This window comes from Prinia subflava, chromosome 2 (genome assembly GCF_021018805.1).
Source record: "Prinia subflava isolate CZ2003 ecotype Zambia chromosome 2, Cam_Psub_1.2, whole genome shotgun sequence".
Lineage (NCBI taxonomy): Eukaryota > Metazoa > Chordata > Aves > Passeriformes > Cisticolidae > Prinia > Prinia subflava.
Window position 1 is genome coordinate 98,260,987 of NC_086248.1, and position 24,069 is coordinate 98,285,055.

Genomic DNA, 24,069 nt, shown 5'->3' on the forward strand with positions numbered 1-24,069 from the left:
AGAATTTAAGGATTCTGGCCAAAATGTTTTAATTTGTTTGTGCTCCTGTGCCACCTCTGGTAAATTATTTGATTACATGTTTTCCATTTTTCTCCAAATCCCATTTGTCTCACTCTAAAATTACTGGAAAAACTCAAAGTCAGCACTTTCTAGAAGCATCGCACTTTAAAATTTCATTTGAATTAGCTGAAAGAAGAAATAATGTTAATCCATTTTCTTGATTTTTGAGTTACAGCTTTTAAAGAAGTTAAATTGCTTTTGCTCCTGAAAAGCTATGCATAAAATGAATGAATTTGATTTTTTTAGTAAAATAATATTTTTAGTTTGTGAGCTGAAATTTGATATTAAGTACTTCCTTTTCCTTTAATTTCACTTGTGATAAAAGCACGCTGATAAAAACATGCATGTTCTTCTATGACTTCAAGTACTCTCAAACGATATTAGTGCTAGACAGTGAAAGAATAAACAAATACTCCAAAAGTCTTCATATTAAATAAATAAATAAAATCCTCATTTATCTATTAGAGGTTTGCACAGAAATGATAAAGCTTTATTGGCTCACAGTTAATATTTTGAGAAAAAATGAAGCAATTTTTCTTACTTGTGCTACTTTCAACGTATTCCATGTTAGAGCAACCCCTACCAGTGCTTCTGATCAGTATTTTTTTGGTACTTCCAAATCATATCACATTTACTAGCAAAGTTAAGAATCTAACTGTAGTTCATTGTTACCTTCTGTCATCCACATCACATCATTCCTGCCAAAATCTGAACTCCAGCAAGCTTTCCTACTTGACTTCTAGTTGTTCCTCAAGGAAAAAAGCTCTGTGCAATCACACACTGTTCACCTGTTTGTTCTCCTTAACTTTTGAAGCTGTTGTCCCCTGCAAGCAAAGTTTATCAGGGACAAGAGATTCAAAGATAATCCAGCCCAGCAGAAGCTTTAGAAAAAACCGGGTAAAGGGAAGCTTCTGAGAGTGAAGAGGTGAATAAGGGAGAATCCAGGGCAGGGTCCATGGCTGTCTGTGTGCCAGGGCTCTCAGCACAGCATGCAGAGTCCCTCGGGGGACGCAGGCACGGGCCAGGGGCAGCCACAGCAAGGGCACCTCTTGCCCAGGCAGCGGCAAGAGCTGTGTGGAGGGAACGTCACACGGAAGGGACACATGGAAGAAGGAGCACGTACAGGGATGCACACACAAATCCAGAGCAAATGAGGCTTTACCAGGCACAGGGCAACACAGCAATATTTTTTCTGTCTTTGCTTTCTGAAGAATTACTACAAACAATCTTGTAAGGAACACCAAGAGAAACAAAAGAACAGGCAATGTGGTGGGTTGTGTTCCAGCTTTCCAGCAGCATGAGACTCGTGGCTGCTTTGTTTTCTTCAGGGCTTCAGAAAGTCTGGCTACATGTTTACCTGCTGAGGGCTTCTTTTTAAGCAATTACAATAAAATACCTTTGAGCTTTAAACTTCAAGTACTCCAGAGTGAAAAGATGGCCAACCTATCAGAAATAAGTATACAATTATATAATTATTACCTCAGCCCCTATACAATCCAGCCTGCAAATACAACGTTCAGGGTTCATGACATTACTGTTTTTAAAATTTATTTATGTAGCATCTTCCACAGCAAAGTACTTCACCACCTTAAAGTCAGACAGTAGTCCATAAATAAATCGTCTTATTTTACATTTCTTTGAAATATCATTCTCAAATACCTGAAAATATTACAGAGAGGAATAGCTCTATCATTGTCACAGGGCCACTAAGAGGATTAAAAAATGACAGCAGCACAGAGCTGCGCAGCAATTCTGCTATTCAGTGATGTAGAATGTTACTCTTCATTTTAAGCACCAGAGGAATTCTGTTTTCAGAAGTAATTAGCAGTTTTGCCATTTGGTCAGAAAACAAGAGTCACTGCCTCTATTTTTGCAAAATGTTCCCTAGAATTCTGAGCAACTGTTCAGAAAAAACCACAGTTTATTTCTTATTCTAAAGGATGGAACGTGGGGTTGCAATACGTCCTAATATGTCAATAATGCAACAGTTTTCTGAAAATAATTTCTTCAAAATGGTACATATATTATGTTGTAGCATTCTGATATGGCATAAATTTACTGCCTGGCCAGGATTAGCTAGTCAAGAGATTTTTTCCCGCCTCCTACAGTATTTTAAAATATTTAAAGTATTTATATTAAGCAATATTTCCTGTGAAGACAATCAAGGAGGGAGAGCTATTTACTTCCAGAGAAAACATCCCAGGGTTCTGTCCATCTCCATTCATCCTTTTATGCACAAATGTAATGTCCAAGTGGCACTGAACACTTGATGGCAATTTCAGAGTGATAAACACAGGACAGTTTAGCATGTCAGAAGCCAGCACAGCAGTGCCCCATTGTCTTCCCTACCCATCACTCCTTCCTTCCTAGCACTCTGCTTCCTCCTGGGCCGCTCACACCCACCTGTGGTGGCCTCAGCAGAACAGCACATCAGTGCATCTCCACTGGGCACTGGGAGGTTAAAGAGAGCATGTTACACAGGTATAAAGAAGGGAAATCAGAACAACAATTATTTTACCAAAGGAAAAGAAACAATCTGTCAACAACCTGTGTTCAAAAATTCAATTAGATTTTTTTATTATTAAATAAAGAAACTTGTGCTCGTGAGTTTCTCAGTGGATGGTATCAACAGCATATACCCAAGTTTACCCTAAGTCGTTTATATCAGTAACTACAGCACAGAGAAAACCCTGTGTTTCCTTCAGCAGTTTCACATTCAGGTGGGAGCATCCTCACCACCGTCTTTTGAACTCTGCAGCACAAACAGCCAGACACTGGGGCTGTCTCAGTCCTCAGCCAAATAATTTTAAAGCTGCAGTAAAAAGCTTCCTCAATTCTTTAAAAATCTGTTGTCTCTCAGGAATATTAGATTAGATTCCTCTAGACATTAGAAAGCATACATAATTTATGGAATAAATTCCAAACAATCCAATTCTTTCAGACATCTTGAGATGGAAACACTTGTTCAGAGAGTGTGAGTGCTCTAAGGAGGTGTTTCCTGACTCTATGAGGAAGATAAAGATTGTACCTCATAATTTAGAGCTAGGAGGAGACAGCCCCTCATGAATTCAAAGGAAAAAAAAAACTCGAAGTGAGAAAATTTCATAGAATCATAAAATGGTTGGGGTTGGAAGGGACTTTAAAGATCATCTCGTTCCAACTCCTTGCCATGGGCAGGGACACTTCCCACTAGACCAGGTTGTTCGGAGCCCCATCCAGCCTGGCCTTGAACACTTCCAGGGATGGGGCAGCCACAGCTTCTCTGGGTATCCTGCTCCAGTGCCTCACCACTCTTAGTGAAGAAAATTCCACACTTCTTCCTATCTTCAGATAAAAGATAACCAATTTAACAAGAGGTATCACATGAAGCAGTCCCAAGAATGTTCAATGCATTTATCTCCTTTAAGGAAGGCTGATCAAGTGATGACAATTCCCTACAATGGGATAGCATCTGAATACTACATGCATACCCATTTTTAGGATATCTGGAATACAGAACAAAAAATAGAAAAAACAGCACCATATGCTAGTTATATTTATACTATGTCTAGTACTTACTGACGTGGCTTTGCAATAAAATATGATTTGAGAATATTTGCAATGGAAAGCATAGTAAAAATCTTTCAAACAAGCTAAAAGTTAGAGGCTTAATTGCAATTGATTTTCTATTTAAAGAAAATGCTTATCAAATCAGGCATCATGCTGGAGGCATGAACCACCACAGAATATTCATACAATATTTTCTTTTATAGGCCCTTGAGTTGTCTTCAATACTGATTAAGAGCTTCCTAATGATGCCATAAGATACCTGTATTAAGGCAGATATTTGATTAAAAATTAACACTACAGTGTCAAACTCATTACATTTACTCCTATGACAACCTCAGCATTTGTTTTACAGAGATATTTCCCTTACAGAGGCAGATACAGACTGCTTACAGTGCTGACATGGCCTAAGGAACAAATATCTCCATGTTGCCCTCTTAAAACATTAGGCAAAAAATCAAATAGAATCATCAGTCCTTTTCAATCACTCCTTCATAGGTATGAAATGATTTTGCCACAGTTATTCAGGGTCTTGACACCTGCTTTTGCTAATGCAGTGTATGTACAGTACTGACCAATAAACAGCAGTGTCAATCATCAGTTGCTTTGCAACGCAAGTTATTTCAGGAAGACTGGCAAAGTCTCCCAGTGGAACTACCTTTGTGCCTCTCACATGAATCAGTACATCCTTTGATTGTTTACTATCATTTCTACTACCTGTGTGAACCAAGTCTTGCTCCTGCCTTGGACTTTCTTAAACTCTTTCCATAAACAACAAAGAATTTCCATGTTGAACATTCCCTGAGAAGATGACAAACGCAGCCTACCTGTGAGATCAGTTCCCTCTGGAAAGATGAGCAGTTGTAGCGGTTCACGAATGTCACAGAAATAATCCAGCATTTTTTCAAAGTGATTCTTGTCATCTTCCCACTTTCTCTGAACAAAAACAAAGGCTGCAACCTGCATCGCCCAGCCTAAAGTTTAAAAAAATACACCTTTAGCAACATTTCACTCTGATACTTCCACAGTGTCTGTTATTCCAAAGAATTTTATAAATCATGTTAGACCCAATCTGCTGCCCACCTGCCCTCAACTCTGAGAGCGCCTGGTTATCTTGTAAAAAGAGGTTTGGATTGGAAAGAAAAAAAGAAGGCATAAATACATTCAAAAATCAAAACTCAAGTTACCAGACCAAGAATAAGGTCAATGCTGTCCTGAGATGAGGTTGTAGCGAGGTGGGGGTTGATCTCTTCTCCCAGGTAACACGCACCAGGACAAGAGGAAATGGCTTTAAGTTGCACAAGGTTTAGATTGGATATTAGGAAAATTTCTTCACCAAGAGAGTTGTCACGCTAGCCCTGGGAACATGCTGCCCAGAAAAGTGTTTGAGTTACCTTCCTTGGGAGTTTTTAAAAGATGTGTAGATGTGCTGCTTGAGGATGCAGTGCTTAGGGATATGCTCAGACTTGATAATCTTAAAGGTCTTTTCCAACCTAAACAATGTCATGATTCTCTGAGGTGAAGTATTTAAAACCAGAAAGTATCTGTTCCTTGGAGGGCTTTATTACATATACTTCCCCATAATTTTCATTACTCATTTCATTACTCAGAAGAAAATACAAAGCTTTTCTTTACACTTGATTATAGAATAAAAACCCCAAACTATATATATCTATTTCTTTGTATTAATACACACAAAGATTTGAAACCTGCCATCAAACTGACAATGTAATGCAGTGAAGTAAGTGCAACTGCTGCTGAGCCTGCAGTTTAGGAGTCACACCCCATTATCTTCAGTAAGTATTCTTGGCTCTTTTTGCCACAAATATATAGTGTAGATTTATCACATAATATTACAAGTTCTGTTCATTAGCTCAGACAGCAGGATGAGAAACCAGGGCTTCAGCTGCACCACATGCCTGAGATGCTCCGTTCCTAAACAGGGCTCAGAAGAGCATGACATTGCCTTGCCACCGTACTTGGCAAGCTGCTACCTCATCAGAAAACCTGCAGAGAGATCCTGCACATCAAAGAGAAAACATCACAGCTGCCCATTCTCCTCTTTGCACACCAACAATCTCAAAGCCTATTCTTCCTTTGCTGGTGACTTACAGCATGTTATTCTTGCCCTTCATTTCAGCTCCTCTTTACAGGATTCCTTTATATTCTCTTCAAAGCAGTATCTCATAAGGACCATACGCTAGAAAACTACTTATTAAAGTCACTCATTTTTCAATCAACTTTGTAAGTCAGTCAGCCTGGACAACACATTAACCTGCTGCATTATCTCTTCTGTATCAGTTAGAAACATTAATTGTATTGTTAAAGATTTGTGACCTATGTCACGGGGTAAATACTTCTAATTTTTAAATCAGTTAAACAGATGGAACATGAATAACAGGCTGTCTGCAATCTGGATGTAGTGCATCTCAGATTTCCAGATAATCAATGATATTCAGATAAATGAATACTAGAAGTGATTATATGACTTAAGAAAAGAAATGCCCAGAATGCAGTCTCATCAAATATTTTCATATTTGCATACTGTATTTGTGAAAAAACTTTTGTAAAGGAAACTCAGCTTTGACCACAACATTTTATGTGCATTTATGCACCTGTCACATTTGCACATTTTCAGTATTAAGAAGTGTCAGTACAGCTTTATGAACAGAGGCTATCCATGTTTAAATAAACTGTTTGCAGGACAAAAATAAAGGTACATTTTACAGTAACTGTAAAATAACTGATGTAATTTAACTATGCTATCTTTTGGCATGTAATCATTACCTACTGTTATAATACATAGCACAAAAATGGTGCCACACTAGTATTTGAAACTGAACTAATCAGGGCTTCATTTCCGCACTAGTGTTATATAAAAAGGACATTTTTTCATATCAAATGGTGCTGAAGCATTTGTTTCCTCTAGAAAATAGGTGGAGACTGCACAAAGCTGCATCAGGGAAAGTTCAAATTGGATATTAGGAAAAGGTTCTTCACTGAAAGGGTGGTCAGTCACCAGAGAAGTCATCACAGCATCTCACCTGGCAGAGTTCAAAGAGCACCTGACTGATGCTCCTGATCATGGTCTGGCTTTAGGCAGTCCTGTGAGGAGCAGGCAGTTGGACTTGATGGTCCTTATGGGCCCCTCCCAACCTGAGATATTCTGTGATACTTCATCTGATACCAAATTCATAAAAAGGGACAATACAAAGGACAAAATCCCTCTGAACAGAAACAGAGATGCCTTGAACTATACCATTTACAACTGTGCAGATGTTGCACAGGAGAGAGTGGAAAAATACACAGAGATTAGGAAAGTTCTGCTGTGGCTTCAGTGTTTTCCAATCGCTCTTAGCCCTCAGCCCAGACCTTTTGTATATTTTACGTACACAGGACACTACACCTAAGTTAGTATATGGAAACCTGTATCGTGCTAAGCCATTTTATTGTGTGGTATCACACATCAGGCCTAAATTATTCAGTCCTTGTGTTCTCATTGCAGCATAGGCTGAAAGAAGGGAAGAAAAAAAGCAAAAGAAATGCTCACTTAAGCAAGCTTGCTGATACTTTCTCAGGTCAGCAGCTCCTTAGGAGTGATTCTGGTCCATAACAAAGGGAATATGGAAAAAGCTGCCAGATCCCATCCTCTCTGCTACCCTTCTTCATGCAGCACAAGGCTTTAAATTATATCTAAACTTGCATGTAAACTCAGTCTAGCTATCATTCTTCAACAGCACTGTGAGCATCATACTATAAACACCTTTAGCTACTAACAAAAGATGCTGTGTGGGTGACTTGTACTTTACCTGACGAAACTGCATAAAGCAGAGGATAGAGTGCAGTAGTTTCCCATTCCTGCTCTAAATGGTGGTATTATATATGGGCTATGAATAATTAAACAGAAGCAGTAATGTAATGACAGTATGATATCAGGGAGAAGCAGTGGGAAAGGAGTTGGGAGGCATCCAGTTTTTAAGATAAACAACAGGTTTGATTTTCTAACCTTTCCAATAAATAACATCCAGTGTTCTGGAAGAATGTGTCTATCTTTAAGTGTATATCTAATTAGATAAAACAGTCCTGACTGTTCAAATAAGAAGAAATTAACTAACAGGTAGATAACTAAGACTAAAGGAGCCAGGTTTCCTCCCAGCTTACCCCAGCACAGCACACTGGGCCAAGCTATTTTACCATCTATGCCAGTGGAAAAATTTCCACATTTGCTTATGCTTCAAGGCCTCCAGGCAGCAAAACTATGAATTCCTGATTTCTATAAAGCCCTGGTTCTTTCACCAGTGGAGACAGTGCCTGCTGTTCACATCTCACCACCCCACCAGTGTCAAGTGGGAAAGGAAAATCCACTTTCACTTGCCTTTGAACAAAGCAAAAGCAGCTCTTGCTTTGATTTCCATTCCAGTGTGTCTGCATTGTGCAGCTGCAGAAACAACATGTTACAAGTCCAAGACATGATGTGGGAGCCAAATGGGAATGTGTGGGAAAACAGGAGGAATTCAGTAAATCAATGGGCAGAATGAAAGGTTTTGCTAATCAGAAATATTTATGAAAAAGCAGCACAAGGCAGTCCCTTCCAATGTGCAGTCTGTAGGACTTGCTATTCAGTTTAGGTCGACATATTGTTCAAAAAAATGAAATAGATTTTGCTCTCTTTGCACAGCATTTCTGCTTGTCTAAAAGCTCCTGGACAACAGGAATTTTCCCAGCAAAGGCAGCATTTACTTGACTGGGGAAAAATGGTTGCCTTTGGATTTGCAGATTCTTAAGAAATCATTGATGACAAGAATGCAGCAGAGAAACAGCAAAGCTAAAGAACCCATAACAATGCACATCCATTTCTTTGCTAAAATAATCTTATCGGAGCCGACATTTTGGATGACTAACACTGCTTGGAAAGGCATACAAAAAGCATCACACTGCACAGCTCTTGTTCCAAATTGCCAAACAGCAGAGCAAAAACCTACCAGAGAGAATAGCTAGCCACATTGACCTTTAAATCAACTTTTCAGAGCTGAAAAAATAAACAAGCAGCTTAAAATCTCTAGGAACACAGACATGGTAATGATATGTATCCTATTAGGACGTAATTCTGTGCAGAAAAAAAGAAGTGCTTGCACAAAAAGAAAAGCCTGCTATTGAAATAGAAAGATGTGCTGTACATCAGAATTTCCTTACTGCCTTGGGGATAAAGCAAACTACAGCTTATGCAGGTTGAGAATTTGCAGCATTGTATTAAAAATGCTAGCTCCAAGTCTAAAGCTTTTTAAATTTTAAGACCCTGCACTTCTATTTTCCATCCCCCAAAATCCTTTAGAAGAAAACAACAATCAAAGCTGAAATTTCCTTAGTGTGTTTTCATTGCAAAGGTAATTTGGAAGTATGCAGATACCAAAGATGAATGTGACAATGAACAAAAGAGGGAAAGAGCTGAGTTGTACCAAAAGAAGTCTTTGTTTGGTTTTGTATCGCAATTTTATGTACATAACCTCAGAAATCAGATATCCCCCAAAATGTCACATCTCAAAGAGGGATATAGCTAATATTGAAAGCAAACATACACACACCTCAAGAAAATGGTATTTTTGTATGCTACCTGTAGCAACATAAGAGAACAATTAATAATACTAAACCCCCTGCAAACAAATTCAATAAATGAATCAAAATTAACCGAACAAGTAGAGAGGTAAAAGGCCTAGCTATGGGGTTTGCCATTATATTCATTCATCCTTTCTCTTTTCTACAACTGGAATATTCACTGTCTTTTCATAGCACTATCTTGGTCAAAAATAAAAGCCTTATTCAGTGTGCCAGTACTCAACAGGGGTCTGGTCCTGATCAGGGCTTTTGAGGCATCAGGGAACCAGACATCCAGGCTCAATAAGGGAAATCACTCAGCAGCTCATGATCCCAAATGTACACAAGTAATTGGGCCCATTAACAGTTTGTTGCTCCAAGTGTTTTGCTGCATAAAATTACCACAAGGCAACAAGTATGCAGTTCTGAATGTCCCCTATTTCAAAGATCTGTGGGTACTGAAAAGATGCTGGCGCACAGAAAATCACACAGGAAGCCCGGGCGTAAAGTTACTAAAGTTACTGTGCATATCCACTGCTGAGTTTTAATCAGTATAGACTCATAAGCACATTTCTGCAAATTCAATTAGAATTGGGCATTTTGCTGTTGCTCCTATTTCCTAGATAGTTTTATGTCTAAAAGCCCAAAGCAAATTAATTTATTTTTTTATATTTCATGTAATGGTCTGAGAGCAGAAACTAGGAAAATAAAGAAAAAAGTGCTTCTTGAAACAATCTTGTAAAGTACAATCTCTGCTCCTGGCAAGTTTTCTTTAACCACGCTTGTTTCCAACAATGAAGTTAATAGGAATATAATGAATTGAATAATTACTATCTGATTGGGTGAATTCTTTAAGCAAATTATAAGATAAACTAAGAGATAAAATTCACAAATACAAATTCACAGTAGTGCTCCTGGTTTTATAGTGAATCATCTGATTCACTCTGTTTATTAATTTGATTCAATCTGTGAGGTGTCCATTTAACAACCACCATGCTTTTGCTATTGCCTTGCCCTAACAGATTCTGAACATTAATCTACATCTGTTTAAACATTACTTTTACAGTCATGTCCAGTTTATGTTCAGATAATATATTTCATATATATGTATATATATCCCTATGTAGTCTACCATGCATTCTACAGAATACCATCTAGTTCAATGTATGTGGAGCCTAACCAATTAACAAACAGCAATGTTAGAAGCACAGATTTTCAAGGTAAGCGAAAAAAACCAAAAATATTCTGGTCTTGCTCTGATGAGTTAGTTTTATCTTTGGCTTTCCCATAGTTCTCATGCTTTTATTTCAATACCAAATTATTCTAAATTTTATGTTCATTTAAGTCACATTCAAGTATTAATGCTTTCTGCATTTCCTTTGCTCTGCTTCATTCTCTTGTGGAAGAATATAGGGTGTGCTAGTACAAACCCCTGCTTTAGCTTACTGTTTACCTAGAACACAATTAGAAGCTTCTTCAAACAAGGTTTGCAGTACAAGATTTCCTTGTCAGGCCACGAACAATGCTGTCAACAAGCTAGTCAGATACAGTGGCCTATGTTTCACCTGTGAGAATGTAACTGTGGAACCTTCTAGAAAGAATATTCCATTGAAGAATTGGTATCTCTCCACCAAGGAACACATACAGAGCATGTGAAAGCATGTGGGAAAAACTCATTACAGTAGTAGCAAGATGTGTGTGTATATAAAGCACCTAAAGATACACTATCTTCTTGGAAAATATTCTTTGAACATTTAGTGCCTTAATCGTGTTCAGAAGGATGTTATTTGGACACTTCATATTTCAAAATTCATTTAATTTCCTAAATTATGCCATTTTTATAGAATATGGACAATTAGATGATTAACTCTACCATTATATTAGTGCTACTTACAAAATGCCATAAATGTTATTACCGAGTATTAAACCTCTTCGGTTAATCTTATGCATCTTAAATTTCATTTTGAATTTTATTTGATTTGATGCACTGTGTAAAATAAGAATAACATAACAGAACATAACATAACAGGACTCAAAAGCAAAAAACAAACTAAAGCAAAGGCTCTGGGATGGCTGGAAAGTAGCTTTTTCTGATGCATTTTAAAAATACATCAATACAGTGAAACAGCATATGAAAACCTAAATATTAGAAGAGATGAGTCTTGCCCAATATGTATCTGGAGAAAAGCCCCACGTCACTCCAAAATCTCCAAAGACATGAATAAAAAACCTCCAGCTGTGAGACTGTGAGGAAAAACAAGCAGGCTCTACCAAACAGTGTGAGACTGTCCCACAGAAGTGTCATCTGAACTGCCAGTTAGGGATGGAGAGAGATTCTGCAATGAAATACCTCTTCCAAAGGCCTGCATCCTCTTCAGAGGCTTCATCTCCTCCATGGAGGACCATGAAAGGAACCCCAACCTAATTCTGTTCTTATTTGTTCTGTGTGCTTGGACAAAACAACCTCTCCCTCCATCACTTATTGTTTGTATAATGGGGAGAATGAAAGAAGTTAGCATCTGATCTCACACTTTTGATGTGCATTTTGGAGAGGGAAAGGGGTAGAGAACAAATGGAGTCATTATACAGAAAGGATAAGGAAAGTTTAATGGAATGCAGGCTTGTTGGCTTTGGTTGTGGGATATTTTTTTTTCCCCTGACAGAGGTGGGAGAAACCTATTATGCCTTTCCTGGATGAGACAAGCTGGGAAACAGGCCCCTAAGCTTTTCTTCCCTACAAAAGAAAAAAAAAGGCATATATGTTACAGCCAACTTAAGCTGCATTTCTGCTGCAAAGTAATAGTCCTTCAGCCACACTTAAAACTTCAAGAGAGACTTCACCACAAATAACTGGTAGAATAACAATTGTGCTTGCCATTGGAGAGCATGCTTTTCAACTTCTACTTTCAAAATCACGTAGGATAACAACTCCATGGTAATTAAGTCTAGCAGCTCTTAATTGAATTGCTAGAAGACAAAACATCACAGCTCCTCAAAACTCTCAGTCTATTTTAATGCAAGATACTTGACACAGGAACTATACTAGAAAGTTCAGTACGTTACAGTTTTAAATTTTTAAAGGAATACTCTCTATTGGTAGGAATTTTAATGTAAATCCAGCTACAGATTTGCTTTTGTCCAAGCAAAGAAGCTTTATTTGAAGCATTTGCACCCCTACCTATGGAAGTAGCTGTGGTAGCACAAACACTTCCATGCCAATATAAATGTGTCCAGATCTTCCACAGAGTGCTGCTTTAGCTATACTCCAATCGAGTCAAGTGTTAAAATTTTCTAGGCTTAGTGACAACAGTATTTTACTTCATGGTAGCTGATCCATCATAGCTGTCGGTGTGCATGCTCTTAGCCTGTGGCAAAGACAGGATAATTTGAGTTGTTTTGCCCTGCTTCATTGAAAACCAAGATGACTCAAATTACTTTGAGCTTGCTTCAGGCGAGGCTCGCACACTTGGACAGCTATAATGGATCAACTGACGTGTAGTGGAAGATTGGTGAGGCTAAGCTCAGTGCTGAAATAGAGCAAACGTCCTCTTTTTTTCCCCTGGCATTTAACTTGAGCCTTTGAGAGCTACAACATGTGAGTGAACAGATGAGTGAAAAACAACAACTAAAAAGCTCCTACATCTTACAATCTTCTCTGAGAGCAATGTTAGCCACAGAATAATTTGAATCCAGAGATGAAGATCTGGACAGAATTACTCAGTTATCTCTGCTCCTAACTACTCCAGGCTTGTCAGCTTTGCTTATTCTCCTCTTTTTTCATTGTCATTTTGTCCTTTCCTCACATGCTTCTGTCCCAGTCTGCTTCAACTGTAATTCCCTGCTTTAGCAGCCTTAGTGAGCCTTTCCAAAACAGGGAAGTCTTCAAGATACGTCCATCAATGGTGCCTGCAACACCTGCATACTTTACGTTTGTACACGGTATTGTGATGGTATTTATCTTTTCCATCTGCACTAAGCAAAACTAGAATTAATATTATCTCATGTGGCAGCCATGAACTGACATTAGTCCCTCTGGTTGCCCTCTCTCACTTTTCCATAAATTTTTCTGATAGCACTCAAATTAAACCCAAATTTCCATTTATTTTTCACATATGTTGAGGCACATTTAACCATTAAAATTCAAATATTACTGTAAGCTCATCCAACACATCCAAATTGTCCATCATTAAAACACATATCTACTCCCAGTGAAGTCTTACTGGTTATCACAAGAAGACTTTCACAAATGAAACTATTAGGAAAAAAAATATAAAACCATCTCCTAGTCATTATCTGGTCATCTCACACTACCTTGTATGTTCCTTGGTACCTACTGCAACAGTTTGTGTTCCACAGCACAATCTGAACACAACTGCACCATAATCTGTATCACTTCCCAAACTACTCCTAATTAATCGAGAATGGATGAGAATATTAATTGCTCCTATCTATTACAAGTACTGTAGAGAAGTCCTATCATGTCAGACCATGCAGGAAACTGTCAATGCCATTAGAAATTCTCCTTGAAAACTGATACTGCAGAATGTGTCAGTGGCTTCTGATGATGTCAGATGAGAAACTGCAGCAACAGCCAAGAGCAGAGCTGTGCTCCCTGGAGACGCAGCTTTGGCAAGATGTACTGAAAAGCTGCAAGAATGTTTCTGCAATTGAGATTCCTGAAACGTAATATCTCTTTTTGAAAACTTTACTGCACACAATTCATCAAGCTAAAGCTACAGTTCCAGGAAGAAAGAACCATCTGTTTTTCCTTGGACTTCTTTTTTTAAAGTTCACCTTTAATCAATTTTAAGGTTTTTTTCATACACTGGAATGCAAAGAATTAATAACTTAAGAACTGGATAAATGACTCAATGTTTCTCCTTGGAAAACGTGAATCCTCTGATTTTAATTATAATTAACTAGAAAATATCTGCCTACTTGTAATACAGACTCATTAAATCTGATACCTTTACACTTTTAACCTACAAAGGGGGCCACAAGAACTCTGGATCTATTTCCATTCCCAGCTTTGCCCTTCACCTATCATATATACCACTAGAAAGAGCATAATCTCTCACAGACCTATTTTTACACCCAAATGGGAAATTATGACAACAAAAGTGCTACGCTGAATACAGCAAGGCTTTCAGAAACATGGATATGGAAGATCTGTATTACAAACCTTATCTTAAACATAATTTTAGATTTAATGCTTGTTAAAAAAAAAAAAAAAAGAAAAAAGAAAATCCTTTATAAAATCACCAAAAAATGCACTGAAAGAAATATGGTATATTCACTCAAATACTTCTGAAAATCAAAGGATGATTACCACTAGGTTAAGATTTGTTAGAAGTTGCATTTAGCCAGTGCATCAAACTTCCCTAATCTTATACATCTATGTACAACTAAACAATGTAAATTATGAAAAGATAAAACTGAAAGACATGATGAAAGTAGCTCATTGAATTATCACAAATATTATATTTTAAATAATCAACATCTGAAGTATCAATTACAGATGCAGTGCACTGAAATTGTCTGGTTGATTTCCAAGTGATCTTCTGGCTTTTACAAGCTCATAAAATAAAACATTTAGTTAAAAATCCCCGGGACACAACATAAAAATCAGCCCCAAAACCTGAATAAACACTTACTAAGGGTCTATCATGTAACACAGCACAGCTGAGAGCAATAAGTGGGAGAAATTCTACTATCACTAATGAGCTTTTGTCCTCTTTAGGCACATTTCTCTGCAGTGATCCTGCCCCAACAAACTTGATACACATTCATTTTTTTCCATCAATCTTCATTTAATCCAAGAGTCTCACTTTCCAACAACCCGCTAATTACATAGAAACAAACAATACTTTATTTTTGCAAGAAAATGCCACCCAAAACACAACCTGGCTGAACACAGAGACATGCATTTCTAAGGCCTCTTTTTAGATACGCTATGATAAAAGAGAAACTTATCTTTCAGAATTTTAGGACATCGAATTGTGGCTTCAGTGAAGGAAGCAGTTTAGCTAAACTTCCCTTCTGTGATTAATAACCCAACTTTAATAATTTACTGAAAAATAAGCTATAATTCACAAAATTGCACCCAAAGTTGTCAAAGCCCACATATTGTGGAATTCTTGGGGATCTGGCATAAAAGTAGTGGTTTATAACACCACAGACCCAGGTGTCAGCTCTACCACCAGAAATTTCATCCTGTAATGGAAAGAACAGGAGCAAATGTCTGCATGTGTCACCTCTATATCAAAAAGTGGAGGATGAGAATTTTGTTAGTGGCTTAAGCTGCTACACCCGAACAAAGATGGCATCATGGTCTGCTAAATTGACCTGACACGGACCCATCTGCCTGAGCCCACTGATCAAATCTATTAGATGTGCTCTGTTTATGCAGAAAACTGACAAATGAATTAAAAAAAAAATTAAAAAATAATCACTCTCTAAATGACTGCTAACACCCTTTCAGGAACTAAATTTTACCAAGCACAGCTTAGCATCCAAGCCCCTGGAGCTGATCTTCCAATTTTATTAATGGCATTAATAAGCATACATATAATTTTTTTTTTAATAACAAGACATATGTTACTTTTGAAGACAGAAATCTACAAATCTTCCCCATGATACTCCTGATTTCATCTTCTATCATTGCTATAAAAGTTGCATATGCAGCTGATTCCAAGATTTCAAAACATCTCTGCTGTATAATGAAGATACCTAATATGCATTTTCTAATTTCCTGTCATTAAGAGAGATTTGTCTTTTATCAAGTAAAATTAACCTTAATATGTGGCTGTTAGGGAAAAAAAGCACATTACCCTGTTGCTGCTGTTACTTAAAAAGCACTGAATGCAACACAATGCAACAGTAAATGCAATCCAATGCAACAGCAGGAGAGCTCCTCAGGAGGGAATCCTGCCAAAATTATCTGTTCAGATAAATGGCCTGACAAAAGGCAACCATAAATAAGGTTACTCTTTCAACATCATAAAGTTGACGCATATCCTGCCCAAGCTAGTTTTGTATAAAACAGTAAATAAATCTAAGAGATAAATAAAATGCAGAGATGCTTTTATTTCAGATAAGTCTCCCTATTTATTCAGAAACCATTTGTGAAACAATTTTTGGACTATCTGAAACAATTTCTCTGAATACGTGAAACTCAGATCTCTTTCCAGCCTACATCACAATAAATCCTGATGATTTCATATCCTGCACACAATATTTTGCATAGCCAAGTTCAATTTAAAATTAGTTATTAAAGAGACACATTAACTTTGCAATTGCCTACAGAGCTTTTTTTTTTTAAATCTTCACAACAGTATACATTGGATAATGAAGAAAGAAGCTTGATGAGAGCATTTGCAATGTGGGGTGAAATAGCACCCAAATGCTGCAAGAGCCTTTGAAAAAACTGGAAATCATTTTTCATCGTCCTGAAAAATGCTTTCAGTTTGTAAAGCAGAAATATATTTACCTACAAGCAACAGCAGCACATGTAGCATGTTAAATAAGAAATGCTTAGGCATGTAGTCCAGGTGTCCTCTGGAGATTTATGTTTAATTGCTCCACATGCCGCATATTTTACACAAGGTTTTTTTTAAAATACTGAAACAGAATTTAAGCCTAAATGTCATTTAGCAGGTTATGAACTGGGCTGGACATAATTTAAACATACTCTCCTTTCGAATTAAAGGAACATACCAAATCCTGGAATGCTTTTGAGACTGGATTTGAGACAGATTTTCTCAAGTCTGAGGTAGCTGTATCGCAGCAGGCAGTTCCACAGGAACATCCAGTCCATCCGCGTGCGATGGTTCATGATAATGACACTCCTTTCTCCAGGAACAAATCCATCTCCAGTGACAACCACCTTGGCACCGCACACCATCTCCAGCAAGGCCTAGAAATAGTATCTCAGTATTATGGCTTTACTCCCAGAGGAAAAGCGTCACCTCATTAGCAATAAAAATTAATTTGAATTACATAATTTCACTTATTTACTCCCATTACAACTGGTAAACAAACTTCTGTCTTCTAATAAAGCAGCCAGCTTTCCTGCAGTAATAGCTGTTTAATAGAAGAGGAAACAACAATTAAGCAGCACTTCTTAAAAAGCACTTTATTCCCATCACTGCATTAAACTTGCCTTTCCCTGGTTTTCCAGGAACACTATCATGTGGGAATATAAGTGAGTCAGTATGGATTATAACTTGGTAGGCAATCTAAGGAGAGACTGACTGCACAAATATCTATTGACCTTAAGGTCACGCTCACTGGCAGCATGCTGTTCAACCCAGTCAGCACAGAAAAGGAAAGGAGCAAAATACCTTAGGATCTCTACAGGCCTTAATATAAAAAGGCCTTCAAATTACCTCTTCACTCTCTTCCCCATTCTTCCACAAAAAACCTCCAACAAAAACCAACAACAACAAAAACCCCAAAAAACCCCAAACCACGAACACTGGGGATTTAAACAGAGCTCTAGAAAGTAAAACAAGTTCTGTTCGTATTTCTGCCAACTCTGTGCGTGCCTGGTATAAGCCAAACTAAACTGAAACAGTCAAGACCCACCTCACTGTCCCATCCTGCTGACTCTCCTAGAAAGGAAGTAAAATGTGATAACAGAGTGAGGAAGGTGAAAATTTCTAACGTCACAGAGGTCAGGGTCAGAGTTTCCCTGTTGGAGTCCAACTGCTACAAGAGCACTTTACTCTTTGGAGAAACAACCCAAGACTAAGAATGCACTGAGTGTAAGGACAGAAAACTAAGGCAGACAAGGTCAGAGCCTCAAAATGGTTGGATGCAAAATCTTTTTGAGACTCCTTTCCTAAATCTAAATACTTAAGATTCTCAAAAGACAGAATCCTTTTCACAAAGATACTAAAAGTATTTTGGTCTAGCTCCAGTGTGGGCTAAAAATCAAACTTCTAGACTGCAGAAGTTATAAACCAGTTGTAGTAACCCAGAATTATAAAGTTCAGGCAACTAAACAAAGAAAAGACCCATATTTGAATTTGGGGAGTCTATAGTCTTTCTATAATTTGAAATTACAGAAAACTTTGAAGATAAGCAGAGAAAGAATTATTTTGTGACAGTATCAGTACTCAGTTAAATTTCATCATGACAAGAAATAATAATCTATTTCCTTTACTGGTGATTACCTCAGCCCTCCTAATTTCATTACATTTAGTAATGATAAAAACAACAAAAGTTTTAGAGTAAGAAATAGCTGAGACCCCTTTAAAACACACAAGGCAGAAACAGCAAAAGCAGAAACTATTTGATATACAATAAGGATAAAACGTCCTATATGCCACAAGATACATACTGCTGCACCCCAATATGGCATTTTACTTCAGAAAAAGTTAAACAAATCTCTAATGGCCTAGAGGAACAAAGTCCCCCAGCTTTTTGAGAACGGAAGAAGAGGCAGATCCCATTCACATTGCCTTTCCTTTGGAACAATTCAGGGAAGAGCTTTGTTATTGATTCCCAGACTCATATAGTTGTAAAGTTGATGCACTCTAAGTGAGGAATATCTCCTTTCTAGCGGAAGCTCTTCTTTTTCACCTGAAAATATTTATCTCTAATTGAACTACAAGGACTAAATTGTAAAAGGATTAAGTAACAGAATGGTGAAGGTTGAAAACTATGTACCAGATAGTGGAAAATCTTCCTAATACAATACTTGGAGCACAGTCCAAAGAAAGAGTTTACAAGACAACTCATTTAGTTTGTTTACAGTTTAAACAAACTTCCTTCTGTTTACTAGAGTTTCACCTATTCTTCTCTGCATCTGACTGACGCTGGATGAAGATGTCACAAAAAGGTCTTTTCAAGCATAACATGAACATGCAGCATTAGCTGATATATAAATCAAACTGTGAAAGAAGTGGGGGACTCTAAATAGGCACATAGTTTACAACACTGAGCTAAACACCGTCTCCACAGATACTAAGTGTGTTAGGGGCTGTTTAGACAAAAGCATAAATAGCCTTAAAACCCCTAAAATAAAATCCAAAGTGTTAATGAGCAAGCTAAATTGTGGGATTATGGACATTTCCCCAGACCTGGATTATGTGGCACTTACCACAGGGAGTGTGAGCCAAGTGGCCACAATGCAGTCGGTGATCCAGCGATACCAGGCTGGCGAGATAAACATCAAAGGCAGAAAAGGGCCCAGCATGAATATACTTCCAAAGAAACTTCCCAAGAATAGTGCAAGTGCAAAGTATATCCCCTTCCATGACACCATGGCTCTGAAAAACAGGGTTGGCATTATGTTAGAGAGACAAATTGAAAGTAATTACATAATTCTCCAAATCCGCAAGCCCGGTCTGAGGTAATACTCCTCCTTTTTTCCACATTTCCTTTCATTTTTTCCACAGCTAACAACACAGGACAACAGTAAACACAACCAAAATGTTCTTCTTCCCCATCAGCAGTAAGAGAAGGACATTATAAACACAGTGATTTGTAAGGTGAATTGGGATATTAAAAGGGCGATAAAAGTATCACCTACATCATAATTTCCTCCCATTACTACAATATGTAGTTCCACTCAAAAACCTTCAGCAAGCTATTTTTGTTATCCAAGGGTACAAAAAAGCTATATAAGAGAACACCAGCCACATTAAACTTTTTGGCCATTATCTTTGTCTGTGGTGAAATACTAATGTTACCATTTTCTAAAGATAGGAAACTTTGCCCTTCTATTTCTCCATCCTATTTCTTCTTGCTAAACACAGCATTGCAGAAATTCATCTTCCCTCTCTAACAAGGCTCTGTGTGTGACCTCCCTCACAAACCACTCAAACCTGGCAAGACTGACCAGCCCTTTCAAACACCAGCTCCCTTTTCACTCCAACAGGGCAGGCAAGCAGGGGCTGAACCCTCCCAACCCACCCTGGCTTAGAGAACTCATCACTTTTTGAAGTCTGCAGTACTTCAACTGTCCTTATCAGTTATTTTCCAACTTGCTGCACCAAAAAGCCAATAGCCTGTGTTTTTTAAGGCATAGTCTAGACTTGAAATATTTCAGTGTCTGTGCTATCAGCTACACTGTCTTATTATAAATTGAAATGTACAGTACACTGAGCTTCTTAGTGCATTATAGCAGAACACTCAGCAATCCTCCAAGCATTTGTAATAGCTACAAGCTTTCACAATTTAGCAACTACTACCAGCTATGACAAAGCAAATGTGGAAATATCAATTCTCTAAATTAGGGTCTAAAAATAGATTGTTTTCATCTATTTAGGACTCAGCCAACTGTTTATAAAATCAAAGGTTAAGCAGAAGTCACTTTTTAGTCACTTTACTGAATTCCTTCTTTTATCAGGCTATTTTAGAAATTATAAGAGCTCAGAGAGATAGGACTTCAAGACAAGAAAAACAGGAAGCTGGTGGGTTTAATTTTAAAATGAGCAATGGAAAAGCAATCCATTAAGCCTTGTGTATTGTAACATACATGATTTATCTCAAGCACGTTTTGTACAATGTCCATAGCAATGATGTTTGCACAGCAAAGTATTTGACAGTCAAGAAATGGCAACAGTAGAGCTGCTAGCAGATAAAATTTGCTTCTGCTACTTCATGTTGACAAGTAACAAGAAAGTAGCTCTACTCTGAGATACTTCTAGGTTTAAACAATTTCCTAAACTGTATGGTATTTGGAGAAAGGCCGAGACAAGAAGCCATGCAAATTTTTAATGCAAGAAGGATGCAGGAAGCTGTATTTACCTCTACTTCTGCAGCACAGTAAAACAACTAACACGAAATAAAAATGTTTGCTGATAGCTGTATCTGAAAGATTTTGACACAATGAAATTTGAATTCAAACAAATACATATTATTTATATCCTGGAGTACAGAGCTTTCTCTTTTCTGCCAAAAGCAGGAACTAAATAACCACGTCTGCACATATGCATACACTAAGTAGGATCAATTCTGACTTATTAAGGGATCCTTCAAGAGTAAGGCTCTGAAGAAAATGTTCCACCTGAATTTTTCTATTTATTATTGCAAACCTCTGTGAGGGAAGTCAAAGATAAAGGCAAAAGAGGAGAAAAAAAAACCCCAACCAGAAACCAACAGAAAGGGGGACTGGGGGGGAATTATAAGTCGCAACAAGACCAGAAGAAAAAGCTTTCTCTTGACACCACGATTTGAGACCTACTGCAAAGGGCAGCAGACAGAATTAAAATTCTATGTGCTTGATCTAAACAGGCATTTTTTGAGGAACAAATATATCTAAACAATTAGAAACAGCTGTAAGACAAGTAAAACCCACCAGCAGACACAGAACAGGAGTTTGTTAGGCTTTAGCCAGATGCTCTGGTCCTCTGTGAGGCTCTCAGAGCCATCAGTCAGACGCAGTGACATTTGCCAGGCAGACACCATGGCTCCAAAAGGCTGCCAGACAACAGGGACAGCAGACACACTAAGTTCCAAACACCTGACTGCTGCACACAGGTACCCCCAGAGCTAATGAGAGGAGACACTGCTCTGTCATCCTTCTAGACTCTTAGAGAAGCAAGGAGGGTCACTTCTTTAGGGGCTGTCCTTTTCACAGTTTACACTGGTCCTTCCATCAAATTATGACACACAACCAAAGATTTAAGGAAAAAAATCTTGTATTTTCTGTGAAAGACTGTTTCATAGACACTTTTGTTTGTTTGTTTTAGATGAAAGTATCTGAGCTATAGAAAAGTCTTGAGGAAGTTCTGAATTTTCTCTTCTTCAACCAGCACCAAGCAGTACCTTCTTGTACATTCCAGTATATACGATGTAAGTTAGAGTGCATTCCAGTGGGTTAAACATTGTGGTGTTTATTTCTAGACACAAAAGATACCATGGGTGTTTTTAATGTATGTCATTTATCATTCTTCAAGCCACATTTTTAGTGTGATAAATACGGAATTTTGCTTATTGCTTCTATATAAAACATTATATATCTTTACATATGCATTTATCTAAAGTAACACATAGACTTTGACTTTGTCTCTGAATTACCTCCACCACAATGAAGGAGAGAAAGGGAGAAAGTTTCAGCAGATCCAACTAGGAGTGCAGTGCACAAGTTTGCAAGGGGAGGATGTAGGGCTGGCACACATCTGGGCCAGGCCAGGCTCTGCACACCTGGGCTGTCGTACCCAGTTAACCATTCCACACACCTACCGCCAAAGACAGGAGGGAACTGACTATTTTCATCCTTTTGCACTCCTCAGCCTTAAATACCTACCTTAGAAACAAACTGTCTCTAAGGTATGTCAGCCACCCCAAAGCTAACACCTGCATTCAAAAAGTAACAGCTACAAATCAATGCAAAATACATTCCTGCAACTTCAAAACATGATTAAAAACCAGCCAAAGGAGTACTTAATGAGGACTTGGAAAATGATCTAAAACAAATGCAAAAAAAATTCAAAACAAGGAAAATTAGAGCTGACTCATGTCAGAGATTAGACACCCAAGAAATAAATTACAGGATTGGACAGGAAGCCTGAATAGGAAGCAAGCATTATCAAAGTACAGAAGTATTCTCTTACTGCTGCTGACAACACTCTTTCTAATGGAGCAACCTCCCTCAGCACTGAAATTAACATGTAGGATGGTCTTTATGTGTCTTAAAGCCACTTTCCATTCGCTGTGTGGGTCAGAGCTGTGGGGAGACAGTCAAAATTATTTTACAATTCAGATGGAAAGCTGCAAACAGTGATAAAGACAGCACCCTCAGAGTGGGCTTGTAATTCTTCATTTATTTCATGGCAGAACTCCACGTTATTGGGGTACTGTACTTCACATGTGCTTGTTGCCATAGCAGAAGGAAAACATGCTCTGTCTCCAGGTAACTGGAAACAATAATTCTTTAAATACAATTTTTGCTTTCTATTTCAGTTAATTTGAAAAATTCTTGGCTACAAGGGGAGAAAATACTTTGCCGAACAGTTTTTGTAAACCTCATTTTTATTAGAATATGTACTTGAAATTATTTCAATACATAAAGCAAAGGTACCTCCCTGTGATTGCATTTTGGCTTGTTTTGTTTAACATCTATATATATAAATGATTTTATTGAAGGTACATCTGAAATGACAGGCAAACCACATCACTTATTGTGATGATGATTTCAAAAGGTTTTAAACACCCTGTTCTCTACAACAAAACTTTTCTTCACAGCTGCTTCCGTGGTTCATAAGCGGGCAAAGGATACAAAGTAAGTTTTTCTGATAGGACACAAAAATGTTCTACACTTTAACGTCTAGAAGTCTCACCATAGTCAAGACTCACCACATGATTCATATTTCCTTAACAGCCCCCAGATAATTCAAAGTGCCTGTACAAACAAGTTAATTCATCTTCCAGGTTCAATGTAAAACAAAATTTTAGCCTCAGCATAGCATTGGGCAATACTACCTGACAAACAGAGCCAGCTGCCTGATAACAAGAGGCACTTAGTACTATGAAGTGAGCAAATCAGGCTTTATTACACCATTGAAAAAAATAAAGGAATGCTCTTCAGGGCCAATGAAACAACAGTGTATGATTACTGGTCTCATGTTTTCATTCAATCAGCATGGGCAATAAAACTGTTCACTAGTCCTCAAACTTGAATGGGAAACACTAGGCACTGGATTTAATGCTTCTTCCAGTCAATTACCAGTAGAAAAGGTAAACACCTTCACTTAAAATCAAGCAGAAACTCAGACAGCCAGTGATGCCTCTTCTCTAACAGTTCAGCAAAGTAAACCAGCGCTTAACTACAAACTGACTTAACTTCTGCATTTCCTCCAAGCACAGGAAGTGAAACAGGTGAGCTGGAAATTCCAGCTCCCGTGTTCAATTTTGCATTTG

At 37.8% G+C, this 24,069-nt stretch overlaps 1 protein-coding gene across 5 annotated transcripts in view; it reads right to left on the bottom strand.

Moving 5' to 3' along the window:
* Positions 1–24,069, bottom strand: part of LCLAT1 (lysocardiolipin acyltransferase 1) — a 112,062-nt gene that overhangs the window by 54,838 nt on the left and 33,155 nt on the right. For 4 of the 5 annotated variants that reach the window (XM_063391164.1, XM_063391165.1, XM_063391167.1 and 1 more), the window contains 3 exons: positions 19,304–19,472; positions 16,915–17,113; positions 4,434–4,580 (listed from right to left, as the gene is read on the bottom strand). In XM_063391164.1, the coding sequence (XP_063247234.1) occupies positions 4,434–4,580; positions 16,915–17,113; positions 19,304–19,468 (511 nt within the window). In that variant the 5' untranslated portion in view covers positions 19,469–19,472. The remainder of the gene's footprint in view (positions 1–4,433; positions 4,581–16,914; positions 17,114–19,303; positions 19,473–24,069) is intronic. The other variant, XM_063391168.1, reaches the window with a different exon arrangement.